The sequence below is a fragment of the Podarcis gaigeae genome (genome assembly GCF_964106915.1).
Source record: "Podarcis gaigeae genome assembly, chromosome: 11".
In the NCBI taxonomy this organism is placed as follows: Eukaryota; Metazoa; Chordata; class Lepidosauria; order Squamata; family Lacertidae; genus Podarcis; species Podarcis gaigeae.
Window position 1 is genome coordinate 39,280,607 of NC_139687.1, and position 26,104 is coordinate 39,306,710.

At 39.5% G+C, this 26,104-nt stretch overlaps 1 protein-coding gene and 1 long non-coding RNA gene across 3 annotated transcripts in view; one reads left to right on the forward strand and one right to left on the reverse strand.

The window, feature by feature from the left end:
* The first annotated feature begins 251 nt into the window (after nucleotides 1-251).
* Nucleotides 252-24,742, forward strand: LOC310827590. The gene is made up of 2 exons (XR_014556448.1): nucleotides 252-306; nucleotides 24,339-24,742. It is a non-coding gene; the product is annotated as an uncharacterized lncRNA (long non-coding RNA).
* Nucleotides 9,380-26,104, reverse strand: part of RGS7BP (regulator of G protein signaling 7 binding protein) — a 53,687-nt gene continuing 36,962 nt past the window's right edge. For both annotated transcript variants that reach the window (XM_083703708.1, XM_083703709.1), the window contains 4 exons: nucleotides 22,343-22,473; nucleotides 14,514-14,661; nucleotides 14,048-14,118; nucleotides 9,380-10,412 (listed from right to left, as the gene is read on the reverse strand). In XM_083703708.1, the coding sequence (XP_083559834.1) occupies nucleotides 10,315-10,412; nucleotides 14,048-14,118; nucleotides 14,514-14,661; nucleotides 22,343-22,473 (448 nt within the window). In that variant the 3' untranslated portion in view covers nucleotides 9,380-10,314. The remainder of the gene's footprint in view (nucleotides 10,413-14,047; nucleotides 14,119-14,513; nucleotides 14,662-22,342; nucleotides 22,474-26,104) is intronic.

Sequence of the window (26,104 nt, forward strand, 5' to 3'; positions counted from 1 at the left end):
AAATATATTTTTGTTCAGCTGAATTCCAAGCTACATTTGAGCAGTTGGTTTTTCCCCCTGATGGCATTGTCTTAATTGGAACAAAATATGGAGAGGAAATTAATACTTTTTTGAGGCAGGGGATGGGCGGGGACACGTAGCAAAAAAAGTAATTTTAGCAGGAAATAAAACACAAGGATGATAATAGTTTCAAACTTTAACAGGATTTTGAACTCAAAATGTTCACATATTTGATTTATATAATTTGCATTAAAGTGATAATGGCTGTGTTTGGCTTTCATGCTTCCCCTACACTTTTAGTTTTAAGTGCTTTGTGTGAACCCTTTACTGTGCTTAGTGAAAACAAGATAGCTCCACAGCTTTGGTTTAGTTGACTTGTTTGTGAAGTGTAGGTGGGCAAGACGTAGCGATAACAACAAGAACCTTTATTGAACTACATAACTGGGAAACAGGGGCAAAGCAACTGAAAGCCTGGGCCACTCCCACGCCCAACGTGACTGGCTGTCTAAACTTCAAATCAAGCTGCAAATCACGACTCAGAGTTCAAGAGCCAATGGCAGAGGTACAAATCCTGAAATGTTCTGTGATTGGACATCATGTATCAAATCAATACATAACAGTTTCCATTAATCATGGGCTGCATAGACACCATACATTTTAAGAACATTATTTCCTACAAAGAAGCCTGGATGCTCTTATTGCTTGAAGAGCTACTGCTTCAAGCAGCCTAAAAAAAACTACTATTCCCAGGATGCTTTGGGAAAAATAATGTGCTTTAAATGAGCTTTAATTGTATGTTGCATATGCAGCCAGATTTAAGACTGACTGCAGTTAATGGGGATTCTGAAAACATCACAAACCACAGTTAGAAAATGGAAACAGGCTTCCAAACACCTACTTGCAGCCCTGTTCAGGGAAGTTTTTAACGTGTGATATTTTATTGTATTTTTGGTTTTTATGGAAGCCGCCCAGAGTGGCTGGGGAGGCCCAGCCAGATGGGCGGGGTATAAATAATAAATTATTATTATTATTATTATTATTATTATTATTATTATTATTATGCCAGATGAGGAAGGGGAGGCCCAGGGGAAGGCTGCTTTGTTCTTGGATTTAAGAGTGCATTTAAGATATTGATTCTGCTTCAATAGTAGTGAACGTGTATGATATATTTGAAGCCAGTGAAAGAAGACGTTGTACTGAAAGCTTAGAAAATTATACTAGGCCTAATCTTGGCTTAACTAATATACTTGGTTTTGACATGTTTAAAATGCATTGTTTAGTTCCTAATCTTTTGTTCTATTTTCTGACGTATGCTAGGATAAGATGTCCTTTTTCTGCACTGTATTTGCCAAAGCCATTTGATGCATTATTATTGCCTTTGTATTTTCTACCAACTAAGAAAGATTAATGGCTTGAGTCTAAAAGTGAGGAAAAGGCCAAGAAAAAGAAATTGTTTCTGTGGGAGCAGAATGTATTTTTTATTTAACATTTCATGCCTCTAGCAGTTGTAGTGTGAGCTATGAGCCAGAAAGTTCTGGTTCAGACTGTACCTCAACCATTAATAAACTAGGTGGCCTGAGGTGTGCTTTTATAGTTCATCCTCAGCACTTTTCCATGATATGGATGTAGTGGCTGGACTATGAAAATTGGTTCAAATCAGTACTTGGTCATGAAGCTTAGTGGATGACCTTGAGCCAGTCACATACAGTCAATCTAACCTACTGGTTTAGCATGAAGATAAAAGAGAAAGGAGCTCACTCATTGGAGAAAGGGTAATATAAAAATAAATGCCAGTCTATTTTGCAGGATTGTTGTAAGGAGGATAATGTATGTGAGATGGAACAATAGCTCTAAAGTGCTATATAAGTACTATAAAGCTTTTGCTACAAGTGTTTGGCCACACAAATATTGTTCCATCTTGTCTAGCACAAATGTTTTCTGAGTTAAACATGAGAAAACAGCATTCTGTGTTTGTATAAGACTACAAGTAAAAATAAGCAGTGTGAAATGTTCTGTCTTTAAGAAAACAGTCACATACACTTCTGCAAGTTATAATTAATTTTCATTCCAACTACTGTAAACATTCTGTGTCCTTTATAATTACGGAACTGTTAGAAGTTATTTGTAACGTCAAGAGGGCTCAATGCCTACATTCTTGAGCAGAAAGAATCTACAGATGTTGCATTTTTAGACCAGTATCTAATCTCCTTGGCTTTGCAAAAAGTAACAAAAACAAAAACACAAAGACATTAATGATGAAGGCAAGGCAAACCAGCGCAGCAATCCCCAGTTCAACCAATGCTCCTATACTGAAATACAAAAGAATAATAATTTATATTTATGTTAAATGACAAAAAGAAGCACAAATACTGACTATACAGTGACATTAAATGGTGTGGAATCAATATAAAGTAATATTTTTTTCACACCATTAGATACTCTATTTAATAAAATTAGCTACCAGTGTCCTACTGTCTTATGACACATAGTGAGCATTTCTTCAATTTGCAGTCTATAAGCTGTTTCTGCACTTCCAGAACAGGAATGTCCTAAAGGAACAATGTGACCCAAATATGATATGATAATATTTATTGCAGTTATATTCCACTCTGTCTCCAGGCAGCTCAAAATTTTAAAATCCTAAACAAAATAAACATTTTGGTTCGAGTTATTTATTTTCACAAAGTATGTTTTTGTGAAAATAACATAATCCATAAATTATTTCATATTTCATTATATTTTGTCCTCCTACAAAACCAATTTTCTCATTAAAAGTCTTTCCTAGACTTATTTTTTTCTGTACTTACTTCCTGCTTCTAGTGAAACCCCCCTTTCTTGCATCACTCTCATTGATCCTCATATTGTATACTTTCTTTAACAGAATTGGTATGATGCTTACCTGTAAAAACCTCTCAGCGGTTCAGAAAAAAAAACCTTTTCCCACTTCAGACATCACATGTTTTCCCACTGCACAGAAACATCAGAAACTGCCTCATAACACAGGCTTGCCAATTGTTAATTTCTTATTTAATACAGTATAAGACAGTGCTACTCACTTTGTAAGCCCAGAACAACAGGCTATTAACACAACTTGATAGGAAAATGAAAATGAAAATGACTACACTGAAAATAACCATATGAGCAAGCTAAACAGTCCTATCACCAACTCATAATAATGAAAGACAATATTCAACTCTATAATTAACCACTACTACACTGTGATGGAAGAAGCTATGCCCCCTCTCACACCACACAATGCATACAGGGAGCAGGACAAACTAAGGATTTTCTGCAGTGTATCCAGTTATTGGTGGCGGCCCCAATCCAAGCCTCTGCTATACAGTACACTTGCAACTTATGTGCATTTAACTTGTGCACATTCAGCTTTTTGCGCTGGCAAAAAATAAAATAAAACATTGGAAAGAGGTTAGAAGTCTGGAAAAAAGACTTTGGCCAATCCTACCTGCTACTGTACAGGACTATACACAATTTTGCCTTTAGGCGCTATCCCCTGAACGTAACCCCCATGTGAGTTGTGGGCTTACTGTACTAGCCTGGAGTAAGCACAGCAACAGATGACATTTTCAGTGTCCCCACCACTGTCTTCTACCCTTAAGTGGTGGCTCTGCCAATTTATTCCACCTCACTACCGTTTGGAGTTGGCATTGCTCCCTAAATCACTCTACGCCGCTAGGAGAGGACTAGGTTAACAGGCGACTAATAAAACATAAATACAATCATAGAACAAAAGCACAAGCACCCCTCCTGGAAACCATAATAAATCTCGCCCACCGGGGGAAAGACTTCACCCCACTTCCTTGCCAGCTGCTTTATTTGATTCTGCTCTGCTTCTTGACCACCTGTTTATAATGCCTTTAAACTGGATTTCATGGTTTGTATAATTACAGTATGTGCAGTAACTTGCTGTAGTACCAAGGGCCTTCTGGAGGTTCCCTCACTGTGAGAAGCCAAGTTACAGTTACAGGGAACCAGTCAGAGGGCCTTCTCGGTAGTGGCACCCGCCCTGTGGAACGCCCTCCCACCAGATGTCAAACAGAAAAATAACTACCAGACTTTTAGAAGACATCTGAAGGCAGCCCTGTTTCAGGAAGCTTTTAATGTTTAACAGACCACTGTATTTTAATTTTTTGTTGGAAACCGGCCAGATGAGCAGGGTATAAATAATAATATATTATTATTATTATTATTATTATTATTATTATTATTATTATTATTATTATTATTATTATTATTATTGGAAGCAATCGCAAACGAGAGGGACCCAGAGCATAGGTGTAGCCAGGGGCATAGGAAGATGGGGCAGTGGGGGCGGTTTGCCCTGGGTGTCATCCCTGGGGGGGGGGTTTGACAAAAAAACCCTGGGCGGATCGCCGCCATGCCGGATCACACCCCCTGGGCACAATTGCTGCCGAGAGGATCGCCCTGCCCTCAGGTGCATGGAATGTGCGCCACTCTGGGTGCCCGAGCGGCTAGCTCCACCGCTGGGTGTAGCCAAGACAACCCCACGATCAATCTAAATCAATACAAATCTGGTTCTGCCCCCCCCCCCCAACAAAAATCCTGGCTACGCCCATGACCCTGAGGGCCATCTAGTCCTGCAATGGAGGAATAGGCACAGCTGTCCCATACAAGGATTGAACCTGCAAACTTGGCATTACCAGCTCCATCCAGGCCTAAAGAGGCCAGGCCCAAAAAAGGGCGGTGACTGGAAGAGAGATCTCTGCTTCTCTCTTGTAAGACAACCCCGCTGGATCAGGCCAATGGCCCATCTAGGGTCATTTAGATGCCTGAGGAAACCCGCAAGCGGGACCGGCCGGGCCCCAAGAGCCCTCTTCCCCTCCCTCGGTTTCCTGCCATGGGCATTCAGAGCCTCGCCCTCGGGGCTACTAGGCCATGGCTAGCCATATCCTCCATGAATGCTCTAAGCCCCCCTTTTTAAACCCCTCTCGCCCCACACTTTCCCTCGTAGTTCCCCCCACCAGGGGCTCCCTGTTAACGTCCCTTCGGTCCCTGCTTTCCCCTCCGGCAACAGGCTCGGTCTTTTCCCCCGTCTCGCCCAGCAGCTCCTCCGCATTCCCTTCTTCCCTTTTACCGGAGGCGCCTCAGGGAACGGGACTGGTCGGTTGCCCGTTTCGCCGCAGCAGTAGAGCAGCCTATCTGGTCGTCTCATGGGGCAGGCGAAGGCCTCCACGGAGGAGCGGCTGAGGGTGAAGAAGCCCGCGCAAACCCCTGAGGCTGTTGCTCATGGCGGTGGCGGCAAGAAGGCCGGCGAGGATTCGCCTTCGCCCTGGGCTAATTCCTCACTGCAGTCTCTTTCTGCACGTGCTCCGTATTGCAGCCGGCAAAGAGACGGCAGAAATTGAACAGGTGCCTGTTTCCATAGGAGCCAAACTTAATACGTAGTACACTTCACCCATATACCTGTGTGCATTGTTTCATATAGTCTCAATACAGAACTTTGCTATTTCCCGTCCCCCCCCGCCCCGTTGATTTTAATATTTCATTTCAACCCAGTTTCCCATTTTATCAAGGCCATTTTGAATGTCATTCCTGCCTTCTGGTGTTGTGTATCAAAACCAATTTTGTGCAATCTGCAAACTTATTCTTTTACAGATTTCCTCCACTCTATAACTTAAAAACCATTAATAAAAACACTGGAAGTACTGGACTCAGGGCAAAACCCTGTGGCATTTCACTTGAAAGCTCCCACAAAGCACCATCAAATGATAGGTTGCTTCTATGTCCACAGATATGTTCTGTGATTTATGTTTTATGTGCATCCTGTGTAAAAATCATGAGAATCTGTGCCTTGAACCATTGGTTTTGTTCTAGTATCAGATCTGTGATTTTTACTGTATGATCTTCCACTGTAAGCTTTAATTTGCTGGTGATTTTGGGGAATACTGGGTAAAATCATGCACATTCAAAAGGATTAGCTTTAATTTTAGATTTATATCTTTTATCCCAACTCTATGGAAAAGTTAATAAAAGGTATTTTTTTCTTTCTATCTAGGGAGGCAACTAGAGGGGACAGTCACCACAGCACTCTATTAAAATTTGCAATGTGTCAACGGATTGGCAATTCTTGCACTAGATACACTTTTAAAAGCCATTGAGAATTATCTCTTGAATCATCTTGCATTATAATTCAATTTAATCTTTACCTTTTATTTCCTTTATTCTAGTCAGATGAGAAAGGATGCCAAATCCCAAATTATGAAGAATCTATCATACTGCTTTTGTTCTGAAAATTTGTATCTTTTGAATAACCTACATGTAACTCAAAAGCACATAACTAGTATGCTCCAATAAAATATATTGTACTTAAAAACTCAAATTTTTAGTTAAAGTCTTATGTTCTCTGTGTCTATTATAGTGTAATTACCTTTTTTTGGTGCAGGATACAGAAAAATGACAAGTTAAAACTATTCTGTTTTGGATATTTTTCTTGAAAGAGAGGACAATTTTAAAATTAAATTCATCTTTTATATTGCAGGAACTTTCTCATCCCATCTGCATTCTGAGTCATTTCTTCTCTTCAGAATTCATATTGAGATCCATTCATTCAACATAAAAAACTAGATTTCCTTCTACTAATATATTCTTCTGTCATGTGTCAATTCTATTTGCTGGCTGCACAATAATGTGCATTCACTTCACTGATGTACAGTAATGTCCCATCCCCCCAGCTAGTATAGTAATTTTTGCAATACTCGAGGCAAAAAGGACTGCTCTTTTATTATACACAGGGGTATAAAATTTTAGGTATAAAAATTACCTATGGGCCAAATTGCATGTTATATTAAGCATGTTCAGCATTGTATGAACAAACGGAGGGTGTGGGTGGTAAGGCTCTGGACAGTGTACAGGGAGAAAGGGGTTAACCCAGTCCTGATGGACACCCCCCCCCCTCCAAGTTGCTTTGACATGGGAGGGAAAACTGCCATTCAAACAGTGGTAATTGTGAAAGAGGCTGCTATAACCCTCATCTCTGTCTTGTTGTTTAGTTGTTTAGTCATGTCTGACTCTTCGTGACCCCATGGAATTGAGCACGCCAGGCACTCCTGTTTTCCGCTGCCTCCCGCAGTTTGGTCAAACTCATGTTAGTAGCTTCGAGAACACTGTCCAACCACCTCGTCCTCTGTCATCCACTTCTCCTTGTGCCCTCAATCTTTCCCAACATCAGGGTCTTTTCCAGGGAGTCTTCTCTTCTCATGAGGTGGCCAGTAAGTGTAAAAAGGACATGGTCATCTGGAAGCATCTTGCACCCTCTCATTGACCCCCCGCTAGGGACTGTGCAGTAATTTGCAAGCAACATTTGAAGTGAAGATTGGGATATCATTCATACTGTAGTCCACTTTTTTGCTACTTGGTGGTAGCACCCAGCTTTGGAACTCACTCCCCTCTGAAATATGGCTGAAACCTACTCTTTTAACCTTTTTGCACAAGCTGAAGACCTGGTTATTTACCAAGGATTTGGGTGGACTAATTTAGTGCCAGTGTTGAGATGGTCAGAATCATCTGTTTTGTTTTGTTTTAGTAGTACCTGTAGGATGCATCTAGATTTGTTTCCATTTGTAATCCACTCTGGATAAGAAAGATAAAATAATACTAGGGAAGCAAGCTCAATTGAATACAGTGGGCCTTATTTCTGAGTAAACAGGCATACAATTGTGCTGTTAAACAATATACAAGCTCTGTTCCACACATTGTTGTGCTGAGTGTTGATAAACAACTCTCACTTTGCTGTTCATTAGGAGGAACTTTCCCTCTTTGTGTAGAAGGCATCACTAGAGTAATAATCCAATCCTCTGAGAAGTACTTAGATTTGCCTTGACGGTGTAGTGAGAATCAACATTATTTTTAAGATTATTCCCCCCCCCCCCGAGTCTGTGCAGTAATTTGCAAGCAACATTTGAAGTAAAGATTTGGACATTTACACTTTAGTCCACTTTTTTGCTACTTGGTGGTAGCATTTGATATATTAGTCTGTTATTTTTGTTCCACCTTAAGCAATTGGATTGCTGCCTAAAACTCAAAGAAACAGATAAAATAATACAATATGGCATTATGTATCCCTTTCACTAGCTTAAACTAGATGTTCAGAAACAAGCTCAAGTCTGGGAACCTGGCTATCAATATTTCAGCTTTAAAGCCAAGGAACAAGGGGGCAATTCACAATGTAGAAGGCAAGAAAGCTTTGCTGAATGTTCCTCCTTGAATGCTGCTTTTGTCCTTTAAACATCTTCCTCAGCAATTATTTAAGAGACATATTTGCTACATTTATGAAGAAGTAGGACTGCAGCCTAGACTGCAAAGGGAAAGTGGCAGGCAGATGGATTAAGCCAGAGGTCGGCAACCTAAGGCCCATGGGCCGATTCCGGCCCATGAGCTTCCTGGAACCGGCCCACGGCCATACCGTGAATCAGCGTGGGGATTATGTGCTTTTTTTTCATGGCACCATTTTTTTTCTCACTGCAGGGACTGACGTCCAGGTCAGAAGCGCCCGTGCACATGTGCATACACTATTTCTGGCGCTCTTCCGACCTGGAAGAGCGCCAGAAATAGCTTGAGCACATGCTCAAGAGACCCAGAGAGGTCTGCTGGGGAATGGACCAGACTGGCCTCACAAAACGTTGCTGACCCCTGGTCAGCCTCTAAGCAGTCCACCTCTAAGCACACATTTGCTACAAATTGCACCTTCATTCCACTGTTTTGCATAGATGAAGTGGAAGAGCAAGGTAACCAGGTCATTGAACCAAAGAATTGTAGACTTGGAAGGGTCTCAGAGGGTCATCTAGTCCAACCCTCTGCAATGTAGGGATCTGAATTACAGGCCAGACCGTGTGCGGATTTGCAGATAACATGGAAACGTGGTTTCGCACTACTTACTGCATGAGCTCCCACCTCCTCCATCTTGGCCAGGAGAAGGACTTCTGTCACACTTATTTTTAGTTTCAATGAGTCCTGGTTTATTCATGCTCCAGAGATGGTCTTTTTAAACAAACTGAGAAACCAGCTTCATAATCCATGGGTTGATATTGCTGCTTTTGAAACTTACAAGAGTTTATTTTAGACCACAAACACACCCCAGTTTGTACATAACAATAGGGCAGGATTTATGGAAACTGAAAGTAAACATGGCAGAAATCCTTCCCCCAACCATGTGGGAACATGGAATTTGCAAGTCTGAGGCTTTGGTCAGACTCATTCTAACTTGCGCCATAGTGGTAAGCCATGGTTTAGTATTACATGTGAATGAGACCAATGATTCAAATTCTTCTAAACAAAGCAGGCAAGATGGGTAGAGGCAACCATACATGGTATTTAGCCGTAAAATTATTACCCAAAAGACATGTTTTAGTTTAACTAAAAAATATTTATTAACAATGTAAAATGTTTAATATTTTACAGTTAGAGCTACTTCTGGCATGCCCTAAAAGCAGTAACACTAAATTGATGTTCAGACACCATGCTTCAACCTTTAATGGAGACAAAATTGGATAATTTGCTTTACATCTGTGGATTTTATAGTTTCCTACACCATCTTTTAAATTTTTAGCCTTTCTTCCCAAAGCTGAAATAGATACATTTGTGGGGGGTTTAAAAAGTAAATTAGCTATTTCTATGCATTGTACATATGTAGATATAACTATCTCATATTTACAGGATCAACATATCGATGTTATGTTGCTTGTGTAATAGAAATTAAGATACTGTATTATGAAGCTCTTGTATAGGTTGAGATATAGAGTGGAAGACTAAATATGAATGAGAGCATAAAAAGCAATAGGAGAGTTTGTGCAAGTTCTCTTATGATATTGGCTCTTTTTATTTTAGCTTTTTAGAACTTAAGCACAGTTTTGCTGTTCTAAATAGTTTTCTATGGATTAGGATTGCTTAATAGAATATGTTCAAATAGTTTAACATCATACTAGCAAGAGCTACAGTCCTACTATTGTACTGTACACAATTGGCTGTGGTGGTTTGTACACAAAATAAAAAAATCTGAATGTTTTATTTCATAATTATAATATTTGCATCTAATCACAGAATGGTTTAAATCAGGCATGCAGTATGCCATTAAAAAAAGTTAAAAATATTCTTCGTAATGTTAAATCGGTTTCCTGATTTGGTTCTTATCAGCAACAAATTGTAAAACTCTTGAAAAGGAGGGAAGAAATAATTAGTCGTGTAGAAAACACACACTACCACTTAGAGCACTAAGGTTTATCCCGCTAAAGGTCAAATTGTATTGGCTGTGGTCATCTGTGCATTTCTGTACTGGATCATCTAGCTGGAGACAAGACAGCACAATCCGAAGAACCTCCGCTTCCGTCTTCGCACTAATGGATAAGGAGTTGAAGTCAAGTTTAGGAGGCTGCTGTCATCTGCGATTTAAAAAAAAACAAAAGATAGAATTAAGCTGAGCAGCAGCAAAGCATATATTCTGAAGGACACGTTTTCTGTGTGTTTATTCAGAGTTTTGCAACCTGTGGGTCACGATCTGCAAGGGGGGGGGATTTGTAAAGAAACCCTAGATAATTGTTTTTCATGATGAACTGGCATGATGAATACTTCTTACCACTTTTTGATTTGTTGGCTTATTATAACATCATGCTGACACTTGTAACCCAATATCAGAAAAGCTTCAGTCTTACGTCTTAGCACTTGGGAACTGCTCTGATAGCTGCGGCAGATCTGGTGAGGCATTTATACTGGAAGTTGTTTTGAGTGCCTATTACAGCTCGCCTCTAATGCACCAGCACATGTCATTGTTCATCAAATTCCATACTAATAGGGGGGTTATGTAAATTTTGGCTTGAATGCCTTAAGCAGCAGTCATAAAACAGGCAAACCCGCAGTTAAAATGCATGGAACCAACAACTGCCGAAGATGTAAAGTCCAAAATTCACATGACAATAAACTGATGGGTCACCGCACCAGGTAAATGTGGGCTTCTGAGTTACCATAACCACTGCTTTACTTTACAATGAGGTAAGGTGAGGCAGCTGCTTCAAATGATGGATCCTGGTTGCCAGTAGGACTGGTAGAGTGGGATTCAAACAGATAGAAATCATGAGGCTCAATCATCTGCGAAGTTTTTCTGCACAAGTTTCATTGAAAAGAATGGAAGCTATGCAGGAATTTTAATGGCTCTGCATGGGAGAACCTCCTGCTGAACTGTAATAAAAAAAATTCTCCCTCTCTTATAATGATAAAACTCAGATACACTACACGAAGCAGAACATTGGAAGATTCAGGACAAAAGAAAATACAGTGGTACCTTGGAAGAAGAACGGAAGCTACTGCAGCCAATTGGAAGCCACAACAGATGTTCGGGTTCCAAAGAATGTTCGCAAACCAGAACACTCACTTCCGGGTTTGTGGCGTTCGGGAGCCGAAGAAGAAGAGGAGTTTGGATTTGATATTCCGCTTTCTCACTCCCCTAAAGAGTCTCAAAGCGGCTAACAATCTCCTTTCCCTTCCTCCCCCACAACAAACACTCTGTGAGGTGAGTGGGGCTGAGAGACTTCAAAGAAGTGTGACAAGCCCAAGGTCACCCAGAAGCTGCATGTGGAGGAGCGGAGACGCGAACCTGGTTACCCAGATTACGAGACTACCACTTTTAACCACACCACACTGGTGTTCGACTTCCGAGGTATGACTGTACGTCTTTTAAGCAACACCCGGTGAAACTATAGAATTCACTTCCACAAGAGGCAGCGATGGCCACTAACTTGAATAGCTTTTAAAAAAGGATATGATAAATTCACGGAGGATAAGGCTCTCAATGGCTACTAGCCATGATGGCTGTGTTCCTGCTCCATGGTTGGAGGTGTTATGTCTCTGAATACGGTCGCTAGGAATCACAGGTAGGGAAAGCCCTATTGCATTTAGGTCCTACTTGTGGGCATCCCATAGGTAACTGGTTGACTACTGTAATAACAGTATGCTAGATTAGATGGGCCATTGCCCTGATCCAGCAGGCTCTTATGTTCTTAAAGGTAAAGGTAAAGGGATCCCTGACCAGTCCAGTCGTGATCGACTGGGGTTGCGGCGCTCATCTCGCTTTATTGGCCAAGGGAGCCGGCGTACAGCTTCCGGGTCATGTGGCCAGCATGACTAAGCCACTTCTGGCAAACCAGAGCAGCACACAGAAATGCCGTTTATCTTCCCACCAGAGCGGTACCTATTTATCTACTTGCACTTTGAGGTGCTTTTGAACTGCTAGGTGGGCAGGAGCTGGGACCGAGCAACGGGAGCTCACTCTGTCGCGGGGATTCGAACCGCTGACCTTCTAATCGGCAAGTCTAGGCTCTGTGGTTTAACCCACAGCGCCACCCGCGTCCCATGATGTTCTTAAACACTGCTAAATGGCAGGAGACAGGAACACCATTTAGGGGTTTTGCCTCTGGCACTGAAATGGCTTGGGCCAGCCCTGCACATACATGAGCTTCAACAGCTCGCTACAAGTATTCCTCCATGAAGGAAAATGTATAATTTGAAATTGGCTCAGGGATGGAAAATCTTCAAATTTATTCTGAAACCAGTGCTTAAATTCATTTTATAAGGTGTGAAAAAAGACCCAGATGAATGGGAGATTACATCTAATCACTGAGTGGCAGATAGCAATGAGGGCTATCATACTGAACCTTAATGTGAGTTTTGTTGGCAACCTCCATTTAAACTCCACAGAAATATTTAAATTTATTCTCCATCATTTTTATTATGTTTTAGTAGAGAAGTAACTCCTCTAGGCACAGCTAGTTGAACATTATGCCCCTTCATAATTCAGCGTTGTCCAGCTCTTAATTCCTTAAGTTGCTAATGATTACCTAGTTAATAATTATTTATTTCTACCCCATACTTTTACTTTTGTACCCAAAGAAGCTTACAAATACATGAAACGAAAATAAATCCGATCATCATCTATACAGGAGAAGCAGTCCCTAAGATAACCCCGGCCCAATTAGGATTTTAGAGACCAAAACTACCACTTTGAATTGAGACATAAGAGCAGAGTTGTATGTTCTGATCTATGGGTACCAGGCAAGGTCTGACTGTGACGTCACTAACAATATTATTCATATAGTGCCATCAAGTTTACAAACTAACATGAGAGAGAAAAATAGCAGATTAGAGAAGCATGCAACTGAAACTTCTTTTTTACTTTTGCGTGCTTTATTTACCCATATATACAACCTGAACCTGCTATGGATAAGTTCAGGGCATCAGTATTCCAAGAGGGTTCTGCTTCTCCCATAGGTACAGAAACATTCTTGCCCTTCAGCCTGCCTTGCTCCCTCAAGTCACACCACAGTTTCTTCTAACGTTGCTAACCTAAACCTTAACCTTTTTCTTTTTCATTTATTTATTGAATTTATACCGCCATATAGGCAGAGGTCTTAGGGCAGTTTATTAATTTTATTTACTGTATAGATATTTTTAAAAAATAAATAATAATTAAACAACATTTTGGGTTTTACAATAAATCAGTCAACCTAGGACTTTCCCTCTCTCCCTCCATGGTTCCCCCCAAATTTCAATTTGTGCTGCATATTATAGTTACTCCATGCCTTTGCTTCTACAAAAAAAAACAAAAACAAACAAACAAGCAACAACAACAAAATTCCACTGTCGTTTCCACTGCTGCTCTCACTCAAATCCTATTTGCATCTTAACATGTTTACACTGAGTTTTTAAATAATCCACAAACATTTTCCAATCTTCCTTGGCATGCAATTTAAATTTCAACAGTAGGGAGACCATAGAGGGAAATTATGAATCGAAAGAAAGAGATAAGAATAAAGGGATGTATATGAGTGCAAACTTTATTTCAACTGGGGTAAAGGCTAAGAAGCTAAGCCACACTTCTATAATTTTTTTTAATAATTTAGAGGAACGTTACATTGTCAAACCTTTTCTCTATTTAGAATATTAGGAGTTTGTTTAACATTACCAGAAGAAACCAAGTCTGATCACTTAACTATCCAATTATCAGATGCAGAAAAGAAAGGCTTACCTTGATTTTTCAGTGGCAAAGGCATCGTCTCCCTGAGTTTGCTTAAAAGGTTTTTCATTTCTCTCATATCCCTGTAGAAATGAAGCACAGAACTGTTCAAATAGAACAGACATTGCTTAAGCTTAGATAAAAGCTACTTCTGCTTTTCAGGATTCCAAGAATAGTACTATGTCTGAACAAAAAGGATAAAAATAAAATAAAAATCAGAATGTTGGACTGAATAATCTTTGCAGACGTCTAATGGACAAGTGATGGAGTTATAATAAAAAAGACCACTGTAAGTCTCCAATTTTATTGAAGTATGTTCTTCCATTAAGAAGGAGTATGGCTGCTCATTCAGAGGCAATTTTTATTCCAGCAAGCTTTTTGTGAAGTTCCATGAAGGGATGTGGAGACAAAGGTCTACTTCCACACATGCCTCACTGTTTAATGGGATCAAATTAGGAATAATAAATAGAAAACATACCTTTCAGTATTTTCAATATCCGTGGAAACCTGCCATAAATGTTGTTGAATGTCTGTTGGTGAAGATGATGTGTCTTCTAAAATAGGGACTTCTGAACTCTCCTCTACTTTACTGTCTATGATCTTGGGTGCTGCACAAGTCTCTATCCCTTTCAAATGGTCAAAAACAAAACAAACTATAATTACAAAAAACCCTCATAACCACATTTCCCCACACCCAGCTTCTCTCATTCTTGAAATAATTACTGGACTTGAGTGCTATGTATACTATGAACTAACGAAATAAGGTAAACAAATAAAAATTCTGTACTATGGAAAGTTCAATTCTGTGTGACCTATACTGTATAAATAATGAATTTTTGCGTGGGTTTACATATTCTGCAGAGTTCATTCCCCTTCTATTAAGTAAAGGAAAGTGAACAACTAGTGAGGTACGCAGCCTTGCAACTTTATTATTATTTCTTATTTATTAAATTTCTATTCTGTTACTCTTCCCAAAGAAGTCCAGCTTCTCTTCAGCCACCCCTCTTGTTTCTATGGTTCCAACGCCTATTGTAATGCACACATTTCCAAGACTATCTTTGTTTATGAACTCTATTCATAGCATGAAATTATTTGTCAATGATGCCTCTTCCCTCATGCAGCCCCATTCTTATCACAAAGCATTTTGTAATGATCTCCTTAACTAATTTATCTGTCAGACATAATTAAATGCAATTGCTGTACAGCACTCTACAAACCTTTTGAGTCATTATTGATATTTCTGCTATGAAATCTCTTACTATGTATATATATGATTTCTAGACTGCCACTCATCACACAGTGAACTTGGGGTAGTTTCTAACATACTATAAATACAATAAAATATAGTACATAAAAAACAATAATTAAATAAAACACAGCAGTTCAGAATAAACTTGGAGCATTTTGGAACATCTACACCAATTTTAGTCACCACAGCATTGAAAGTCATTTTCAGGGTCCTCATTTCTCTCTATGAAAACAGGTGAGTACATTTCAACAACTCCTCCTCAGCACATCTAAAGATCTCCCTTCCAACTTAATTTTTGTTTCTTATAGCACTTGTACATTTTGAAATTAAGAGTGAGGGAACCAGAACACATTATTTAACCAATTTATTCCTTTTATGCTTACTTAGCTCAAAATTAGGCAAGAAACACACCCTAGTTTAATATTTTAACCCTGGAAAGTTAAAATATTAACTATCAAAAACTGTTATGGTCTAAGATGTTTCGCTATATGTTGCACACAAAATGCTAAACAACGAATGTGCAATGAGTTTCAGTTTGGGAGGTTTCTGAACTGGGTCTGGTAAAGGCCGTGCAGCACTGGTTTTATTTTGGAGTGTCCTCAGTGCACCATTTCGATATCATTTTGAATTTCCATCAGGGAAGCACTGTAGCAGAGTCACAGATGTTTCATGTTTTAAACTACCTGTTTGATTATATGAATTTCTTAGAGCATGTCTCACATTGATTTTGTTGGCCTCGTTTAGATAAAATGCCATGCTTTGGAAATAATTCATTTAACACACAAGGTAACTCACTCAGGCTAACACAAGTGGTCTGAGTCAAAGGGGTAAGGTGAAAAGTGATGGGCCAGCTACACAAATGTAAAAAATAAAGCAAAAGGGAGCCTTTAATAGTTTAGAGGGTTCCTTGCTCAGGATCTCTTCTAATTGAATTAAATCAAAAAATTGTTTGAATATAAGAGACAACTGAGTGCACTGTTGCAAAATAATGAATTCTTTTAGACAGCACAAGTGCTAGTTGCACACTCACAATGAGGACAAAGTAATAAACTCTGGCATTCAGCAATTTCCACATGAGAAGCACTTGATTGCCTCCAGGCAGTCGTTCCACATTTTCCAGTGCAGCAGCTCAGCCCTAGACAAAGGGTAACTCTGAAGTGGCATCTGTGTACAGAAGGCCAACACCTTGTAAATTCCCAAATTTGTCATGAGGCATGGCTAACAATAAGCTGCCAGACAGTTCTCAAGATTTTCCTGGTCATTGGTTCACCTGTTGATGGTTAGTCTTCTCTCTGCTTCTTTTTATGAAGTACACACAGGGAAGAGGTTTCAGGATGTGGCAGTAGTCAGACTTGTACAGTATCTAACTGTTAGGCCAACCAATTTTTTCAAGGATTGTGGAAGACATGCCTAAGGACTTATCTAGACAATGCTGTCCCACAACGCAGTAAGTCAGATATTATTTTGCCAAATGTGGCTATAGATTTTGCAAATATTCATATACCTTTATAATATTATTATTGTTAATATAATCAATTACATTGTGATTAAGAATTTATTGTAGGGATGAGATGAATTACGAAATGCTTAGAGTGTGAGCATGCCACAGAGAAAAAACAGCTTGCTGAACAGATAAGCAGGGCATTGTTTACTGACAGCAGCCCTTGGAAGAAGAGCGCAAGGTTTCTGGACAGCTATGCCCATTTGCCCTCTAGAGGTCAGAGATTATGACCTTAGGTCATATATTGAGAGAACTCCTTGCATTTCCAAAGATATCTGCATTCAGCACATCAGTTCACTAGTCAAGTAGCAACAGATTAAGCACCATATAGGAAATTTGGGCCCAGAGCCACTTTTGGTTGAAGACCTCTGCAGCACCCCAAACAACATATGAAGTTACATTGGTAAGCTGAGACCTCTGGATTTATTAATAATAATAATAATAATAATAATAATAATAATAATAGGCACCCACTTCATACATCTCTCTGTGCTTCTAGACTGGCCATCTAGTTAGAGCAAATATCTTGATAACTGTATCACTGCAGAGCATGTGTGAATGTGTTGCATGACTGACAGAAATGAAATTATACTGTATTTTGATAACTGGTAGCATTGCCTAGGTTTCTGTGCACTCCTTCTCCAATCCTGGGCTGCATTCCTGACAGTAGCCCAATCCATTTTAGGCTTTGCAAGTCAGGTTACTGCATTTACTGGATATGTGTACTGGCATTACCTTGGTACAAAGAAATAGCCCCACTCAGAGGAGGCTATGTTTTTGGATTTTAACTATGTTATTTCTGAACTGAATTGCCATTTAATGCTTGTCATCCTGAATTTCCATAGGCATTTTGAATTTGTGGCACTGTTTTGATGTTCATTTGGTATAACTGTGGAATTATTTTTAATTTATTGTTCAAACCGCGGTTACATTGACTGTTCTGATATTGTTCCACTGACCTGTTCCCCTCCCCCCTTGCCTGCTGTTGGTTTCCTTTGAGAAATAAAAGTAGCAATTAATATTAATGGGAGGTCGTCAGCTCCTAAAAGGGCCACTTAAAGGATCTGAGAAAACTCTGATGACATGCTTGCTTTGGTATTTTAAAATATGTAAATCACCTTGATCTCTTGGCAGAAAGGTGATATAGAAATACAACGAATTCATACATGGAAATAAAATAGTTTTAGATGTATTTGAAATAAAATAAATAACCAAAGTTAGTGTGCTTAGCACTGGAGTGTAAGGGTATAACAAAAGTGGATCCTGTGAGTCTTTATGACTGCAAAGAGACTTATAGCTCAAGGCTGAAAGGACAAACACCCACCATCCATTACTCAGTGGTTTGAAGTTCTTACTGCCCTTTCTACATTTCAACGTCTATTTTAAAATCATCAATCTCGCTTGGAATCATATTAGAACATATGGACTGTTTATATTAGTGTGTTTATTTAAATTATTTTATTTTATGGATTATTTTATTGTTAATGGGCGTTTACTTTGTTTCTTTCCTCACCCACTTTTTGTGCTATGTTTGCAATAAAAAATATATGAAGAAAAGAAGAGTACATAGTCTGTGAATAGCAGTGGGTGAAAAAAGCAGTTCCTTAAGAGTTATTCTGGTTGTTTTAACAATTCTAAGGGTCTCTATGCTTCACGGCTAATTTTTCTTTAGTGGGGAAAGTGCTCAGCTCTAAAAAAAGAACTGTAGATAAAATGGCAGGCTGGAGGGCGGGTTTGGACTTGAGATTTTTCATGCACCATCCAATAGATGCACTCAACACTTTTGCAATCACATCTGTGTGGTACTCAGCAGCTTACTTAAAAATTAGGTTAGTTATAGAAATATTAAGCCTAAGTGAAAAAATATTTTAATAACAACTTTTCCTAGCCATATTTCAACTAAAAAAACCTTTCCATATATTAAGTTTCTGCCTAAAAGGGAGCAAGGAAGAAAATATAGAACCCTGTAGCTGTGCTTTATTAGGATTCAATCGCCCTGACTAGATGTCCATGGGGGAAGCCATATTTTCTCCACAAGAATGTTCCAGAGAGCAATGCTACGTCATAATGTTGCATCATTCCCAGGGAAGTTCTGTCCCCATGGATACTACTGGATGGCTGTGGTCAATCAAGCTGCACCTTGAAACAGCTAAAAGGGAAAGGAACCACCCTCAGCTACCTGTTATTTGAAGGGTGAGACTTTAAAGGGAAGTTTTAGTCTCCCGTGATTTTCATTCCTACAAGACTTCCCTATGAAATAATTTTACCTGCTCCGAAAAGACTGAATCAACACTGGAAGGGGTGTTTTGCTCCACCCCTTAAAAATACTGGAAAAAGCTAGACAAAATATTTCATTCCAGCTTTAGTTAGAAACCATTTTAGGGTCTGCTCTGTGGTGGCAACAGTAGTGAAGAAAATTTACTTCGCCACCACCTTATTTTTAAATGACATTTGAAGGCAGCCCTGTTTAGGGAAGTTTTTAATATGTAATGCTGTATTGTTTTTAACACTCGATTGGGAGCTGCCCAGAGTGGCTGGGGAAACTCTGGGCTGGGCAGGGTATGTATGTATGTATGTATGAATCAATCAATCAATCAATCAATCAATCAATCAATAAAAATTACTACTACTACTACTACTACTACTACTACTACTACTACTACTACTATTGCAATTGCACAATGTTAGCCAGTGAATCTAATTTGAGTGGTGAGGGCCTCTTTCACATGGGCCCAGGTAATGAATGGATGAAGCCTGCAGAGATCAATTTGCACCACATTTTCCAAATAAAGACCACTCACCTCTATTCCTACTTGGAGGCTATAGTTAACCCATAGTTAAGCACTGTCTGGCTTTGTCATTTTGGATACTTTTCAGCCTAACTGCGCTGGGCTAAAAGGAAAAACCACCTGACCTGGTGTAGGCTACTTTCCTTTGTTCCCTATGGATATTTTCTAATAAAATTTGCAGTTATGTAACACTTTTCCTGACTGTGCCAAACACTTCAAATGTATCCTTAGTAATCCTGACAACAATGCTGCAAAATATATCTTTGTTGCCATGCTACAGATTGGGGAGAGGGTAGAAGAAAGCTGAGGAAATGCTACCTTGCCTAAAGCTACCTAGCAAGTTCATGGTTGAAGTAAATATTTGAACCGGATGGGGCTTCCCAACTCACATTACACTGCAGCAGCTCCCCAAATTATGACTGGGCATTTAGAGCAGCAAGCTACTACAGATATGAGGGCTTATTGTGAAAATATTATAAAAACCCAACAGCATTTGTGCATTAAAAGCATTCACCGTTTATATAAATGTGCTTTATAAATAAGGACAGCTGTAAGAACAGGTCCTATTGATGGAAAGTACGTCCCCACATTTCCTAGTATTGTTTACTGGCATGAATTAACAGGGAACAGATGAGCGGAGATGCGTTTCTTATATGGCTCTACAGTAGATGTGCCCAGCGTTGTCTTCTGCCCAATTAGTGTGTGGGAGGAAAGCATCGTGTTTGCAAGAGAAGGGCACATCTGGATTAGAAACAGCTCAATGTATTCCTGTGGAGCAGCTATTTTTGTTCTTGAGATTTTTTCCACTATACAAGCAGCCTACTTTTCCTCCTGTAGGTCAGCTCCCTCCAGGAGTAGTCTGAACTTGGGTAACTAGCTGAACTTTACAAAAGATATAAAAAGCAACAAAGAGCCCCAGGCTTTGATTCTGCAGAGTTGTTCTATACCCATGAGGAAGATGAAGTTAGCAAAAGTGCTGAACAGAACAGCCTGCTTTTGCTAAACACCTATAAGCACAGTCTTCCCCCCTCCCCTCCTCCAGCAGAGACCAGACTTGGGCCAGACTTATTCACAAATGCTAACATTTGTTCAGCCCTTTCTGGTTCTCACGAAAACTTCCATGAAAAAGCTAACACACATCAACTAGGCTAGCTCAGTATACTTTTCCTTGGAAAACTGTACATAGAGCCAGTTTGGGTATATGGCCATGCATTCAGAGCTACACCAAAAGTAGCACTGCTAGGCATAGAAGATGCAGCAGCTGTGAAATATATTGATGAAATGCAAACTGCTAGATATGTTGTAACATACCACAATCAAGGCCAGATAGGCATATGCAAGCTCAGTGTGCAGCCCACTGATAAGTATGAAAGACTTGAAGAGGACGAAGGGACAAGGCCGCAGCAGTTCTCAACCTGTGGGTCCCCAGATGGTGTTGGACTACAACTCCCACCATCCCTAGCTAGCAAGGCCAGAGCTCAGGGATGATGGGAGTTGTAGTCCAACAACATCTGGGGACCCACAGGTTGAGAACCTCTGGACTAGGGGGATTAGGGCTCATCCATAGGCATGATTGTCCCATGCCTAAAAAGCATGGGCATGAGAGGTTTCCCCCTTGTCCCACTCTTTTCCTAGGGAAAACCCACCCTTTAGCTATAAATCAAGGCAAACAACAATCCAGAGAAAACAACGCCTATCATTCCTAAGCACTGACCATGTGTGCTGGAGCTGATGGGAGCTGGAATACAACAAGAGGACCATAGGTTCCCAATCAGTTCACCCGAGGTCTATTTAGGTGGAAAAACCAAAGAGGAACTACAGTTCTAAAAGTAAGTCATTGCATCTCATTTAATGATTATGGTCCAACAGAAATAGTGTTGTTCTTGGATATGGGATTTTTGGTTCTAAATTCCTGCAAAACTATAAATTTTAACTATGCGTATGGAGGAGATAAGGAAGAAGGAATAGGATGTGAGGGTGGGGTGATCATGACCTTGAGCTCTTAGGATGAAAGGCAGGATCTAAATGTAACAAACAAACAAATACTTAATAAATATGGAAGATGGTTTTTATAATAACTTTTTTTTTTGCTACAGTGGTGCCTCGCAAGACGAAAAGAATCCGTTCCACGAGTCTCTTTGTCTTGTGGTTTTTTCGTCTTGCGAAGCAAGCCCATTAGCGGCTTAGCGGCTCAGCTGATAAGCGGCTTAGCGGCTCAGCTGTTAAGCGGCTTAGCGGATCAGCTGCTAAGCGGCTTAGCAGATCAGCTGATAAGCGGCTTAGCAAAAAGGGGGGGGGGGACAAAACCCGCAGGAACTCGCAAGACATTTTCGTCTTGTGAAGCAAGCCCATAGGAAATTCGTTTTGCGAAGCACCTCCAAAACGGAAAACCCTTTCGTCTAGCGGGTTTTCTGTCTTGCGAGGCATTCGTCTTGCGGAGCACCACTGTACTTATCTAAATTTTATCTTGTAATGACTTATGGTTATGATCAATATATTGATTCTTTCTATTTCAATGGAAGCAACTAATCCATGTGCATATTCCACTGAAATCAACAGTGTAGGCTAAGTTTTCAAGAATTATAGATGCATTTTGGCACATACACAGTCATCCAGAATGAGGCATAAAAGCGCTCTAACATCCCATGGGCAGGCTGGTTGGAGAATAACAGATGAAGCTGCATGGCAAAAGTCCTGTTTAACACATAGCCAATGACAACTGAAGTGAATGAAGCAAGACCAAGAGCATTTATGATGTAGGTGAATACCTTTTCGATGAAGCTGAAGTGATCCTAGTAGGCATATGGATTTTAGCATCTCTGTCGTATACATTTCTAAGCAACACTGCAACTGAATATATAGTCTACAGATCTCAGGATGAATCTCACCATCTTCTGGGCTGCAACAATATATAAAAAAAATCAAACAGAAAATGTTATTTCCATAATTTATTTGTCTCCACAGTTTAGACATTCTAGACAGTTTTTAAAAACGGTCTATTTTTGAAGAATTATATACGAACCTTGTAATTCTATAGACATCTTTTAAGGTGTATGATTTAACAATACAGATGATAATACTATTATTATTGTTGTTGTTATTATTATTATTTATGTATTTATACTTCGCCTTTTTCTCTGGCGGGACTCAAGGTGGGCTTACAGATAAATACAAGAACTGCTAAAACGTAGAGAAATCCATCATTGAAATACAATTAAACATTGATAGAATTAAAACTATATACATATCTGTTTAAAATATACCAATAATTTTGTAATGCTGATCTGAAATAAAAATTGCAGACAGGACCAGCTCAGCTTGTAGCACTAAGTATACCACGAAAAACGCATATGGCGGGGGGGGGGGGGAGGGAGAGAAGAAGAGGCATGGTGCGAATTTCCCCACAAGATTTAGGTTCTGTCCCTAAGTCTAAAAAGAGTCAATCACCCCTGGGTGAGCAATGAATTCTGAGGGACTTGCAAAACAAATGTGTGAATAAAATGTCATTTTTCCTGATGTTTTATTTAACCTGGTCAAATACAGTACCTTAAAATGTTTTCAAACTACATGTAGTACTGCACAAAGATAAAAACTGGACTAAAAAGGGGGAAAGATTTAACTTAAGTACTATAATTTCTGATTCCTGTCAAAAGTAATTCCAGCCTTGGATTAAACACTATTTATAGCAGCAGATGCCACACAAGTTCAGAGTAATTACTGATTTTAAAGATCACAATTTCTCCTTTGGCTCTACCCTCTCACCCTTTTACTCCAACCAACAACCCCAGAGACACGATCAGATGCTGAATCGCTGCTCTAATGCTGCAATGCCCTGTTAATGTGCTATTTTTGTAACCCTTCTTCTTAGATTACAGCTGACTTCCGTTCTCAAATGCATGGCTGTTATCTTCATTGATTCCTTTTGAAATCACACTCATGAGGGCAAAATATCCTATTCGGAGTATAACTTGTACAAAGATGTTCTTCAGCATCCCTGGTGGTTGTAAAGATTCATCCTTTGCACGATGTTTCAGAACTCTCTTTTTAATGCCAGCAGAGTCCTCTCAGAGGTGTTCTTATGCCAAGTTTGCAGTTAAGAGTGGACCATGAGGTCAAGAGAGGCAGGTCTTTTGTTTTCTCTTTTAAAAGTGCTGGGGCCTTTTACCCAAAAAGAACGATAGGTACAGAATATAATTTATAAAATACTAGGAATTTATGAGAAATGTTGAAAAATTAAGGCCTAGGGAAATACACTTTCTCTGTCAATGTTTTCAATAATTTTCAGTTTGCAGTGGGAAATTCCATGGAGCAAGGGTAGCGAACGTGGTGCCCTTCAGATGTTGTTGGACTACAAGTACCATTACCCGCATCCATTATGGTCAATGGTAAGGGATGATGGGAGTTGTAGTCCAACAAAAACACCTGGAAGGCATCACATTGGTTACTTCTGTGCTAGAGTGATCTAATTTAGCATGTTAATTTTTCTTGTATTCAGTATAAGAAGAATAATCTGAAATGATCAAACTTGGTATTTGTTTATTGTTACTAATGAACTTATGGCACTGAAAATTTCCTGGTTTTTTTTGAAAAGGCCTTCAAAAGATTTCCACCAGTAATCATTTATTATACCTCATATGAATGACCTTTTTTTTTTTTAACAGTGCATTGATTCTTACATCTGACTGTCACTGTGACAAGACACTACAGTAATTACTAGCAACAGCATTCATAAGTACTGTAATGCTTAGTAGAATTTTGTTGTAGTAATTTGTTGTTGTTTAGTCATTTAGTCATGTCCGACTCTTCGTGACCCCATGGACCAGAGCACGCCAGGCACTCCTGTCTTTCACTGCCTCCCTCAGTTTGGCCAAACTCATGTTGGTAGCTTCGAGAACACTGTCCAACCATCTCATCCTCTGTCGTCCCCTTCTCCTCTTTCCCAACATCAGGGTCTTTTCCAGGGAGTCTTTTCTTCTCATGAGATGGCCAAAATTTTGGAGCCTCAGCTTCAGGATCTGTCCTTCCAGTGAGCACTCAGGGCTGATTTCCTTAAAAATGGATAGGTTTGATCTTCTCTAAAGATGTCTATCACTGATAGCAATGTTTTATCCTATATACAGTGGAGCTCTAATGCTTCTGTGTTACTTTTCTAGATGAAGAAATGTGATTTTTTTAAAAAAGTAAGTATGCAGCAAAGCTCTGAACATTAAACAATTCTGTATCAAAATCACAGGTGTTTGAGAAGATCCTGAGAGCAAATAAGCGGCTAAATCACTGTCTTTTGTGTGTGCAAAAGATCCACCCTTCACAAGCACCAAGCCAGATAATACAGTGTTAAGAATTCACTCATGCGTCTGTTCCTATGTGACACAGGGTAATTCCAATTAGGTTTGAAATATAGTGTTTCAGAGTGAGCCAGAATTCTTATTGCTTAAGATTTTTAGAAACATCACTTACAAATGGTCTCAGATGTGGCTGATGCCATTTCCAACCTAGTTCCAACCATTTCTTCCCTAGTTAAGTTACCAGAAGTCCAGATGCCAATAGAAGCCATGGGGCTAATATGTTTGGCTCCAATTTCCTGATGTAGCCACCCTCAAGTAGCCAAAATCTGAACGCGCATTTGCACATATTCATTTCTAGGGTTGGAAGGACCTGTTTCGCATTTTTCCATTCTTAAATTCAGTTCTCCACATTTCTGCAGTGATTTGTTGATTTCGTTATAAAAAGCCCTCATGGAAATTCTTCAGTATTTTAGTGTGAATTTCCCATAGTAAACACATTTTTGTCTGCAGTTTTGACCAATGCACACATTTATGCAAGCAACCTCTCCTAATATAATGCATTTTTGTAAACACTGGTTGGAGAACTGCATCACAGAATTTGGTTAAGTGTGAATTTTGAAAGATGGCTGTGTGTCGGTTTTCACATTGCTTTGGAAAGTGTCTAATTAATAAATTCAACTTTAAGTGTACTGAATCAAATTTCACCCCCATTCCTATTCATTTCCTCTAAGGTCCCCAACCCATTTTGGCTCAGTCAGCAACCCATAGTTAGTGCATGTTACTACAACAACAACGTCTCCACTGGCTACCATTTTAAAGCTACATATCCATAAATTTTCCTACTTGAATACGCCTTAAAGTGAAAGTCCAAAATCACAAAATAAATCTCTTACAATTAGTACTATAAAAGTAAACCTGTTCTATGCTATCAAAGTTATCAATTTAACATACGTTAGCGCTCAGAAACTCCGTTATCTTTCTTTGGATTTGCAGTACTTTTAAGACATTCAGAATTAATGACACTGGCTAATAATAACCGGAATAGCAAATATCAATATCTAGAACACATCTACATTGACAAACAAGCTACTAAGCAATTACATATAAACCCCATAGAGGGAGCTCTAATACCAATCATTACCTTTTCAGCATTGTTATTTGACCACCAACCAGCTTAACCCATAAAACAGAAAGGAATATACAGACACAGGATTCTATCCCTGGAAATAAAATATTTATTTCATA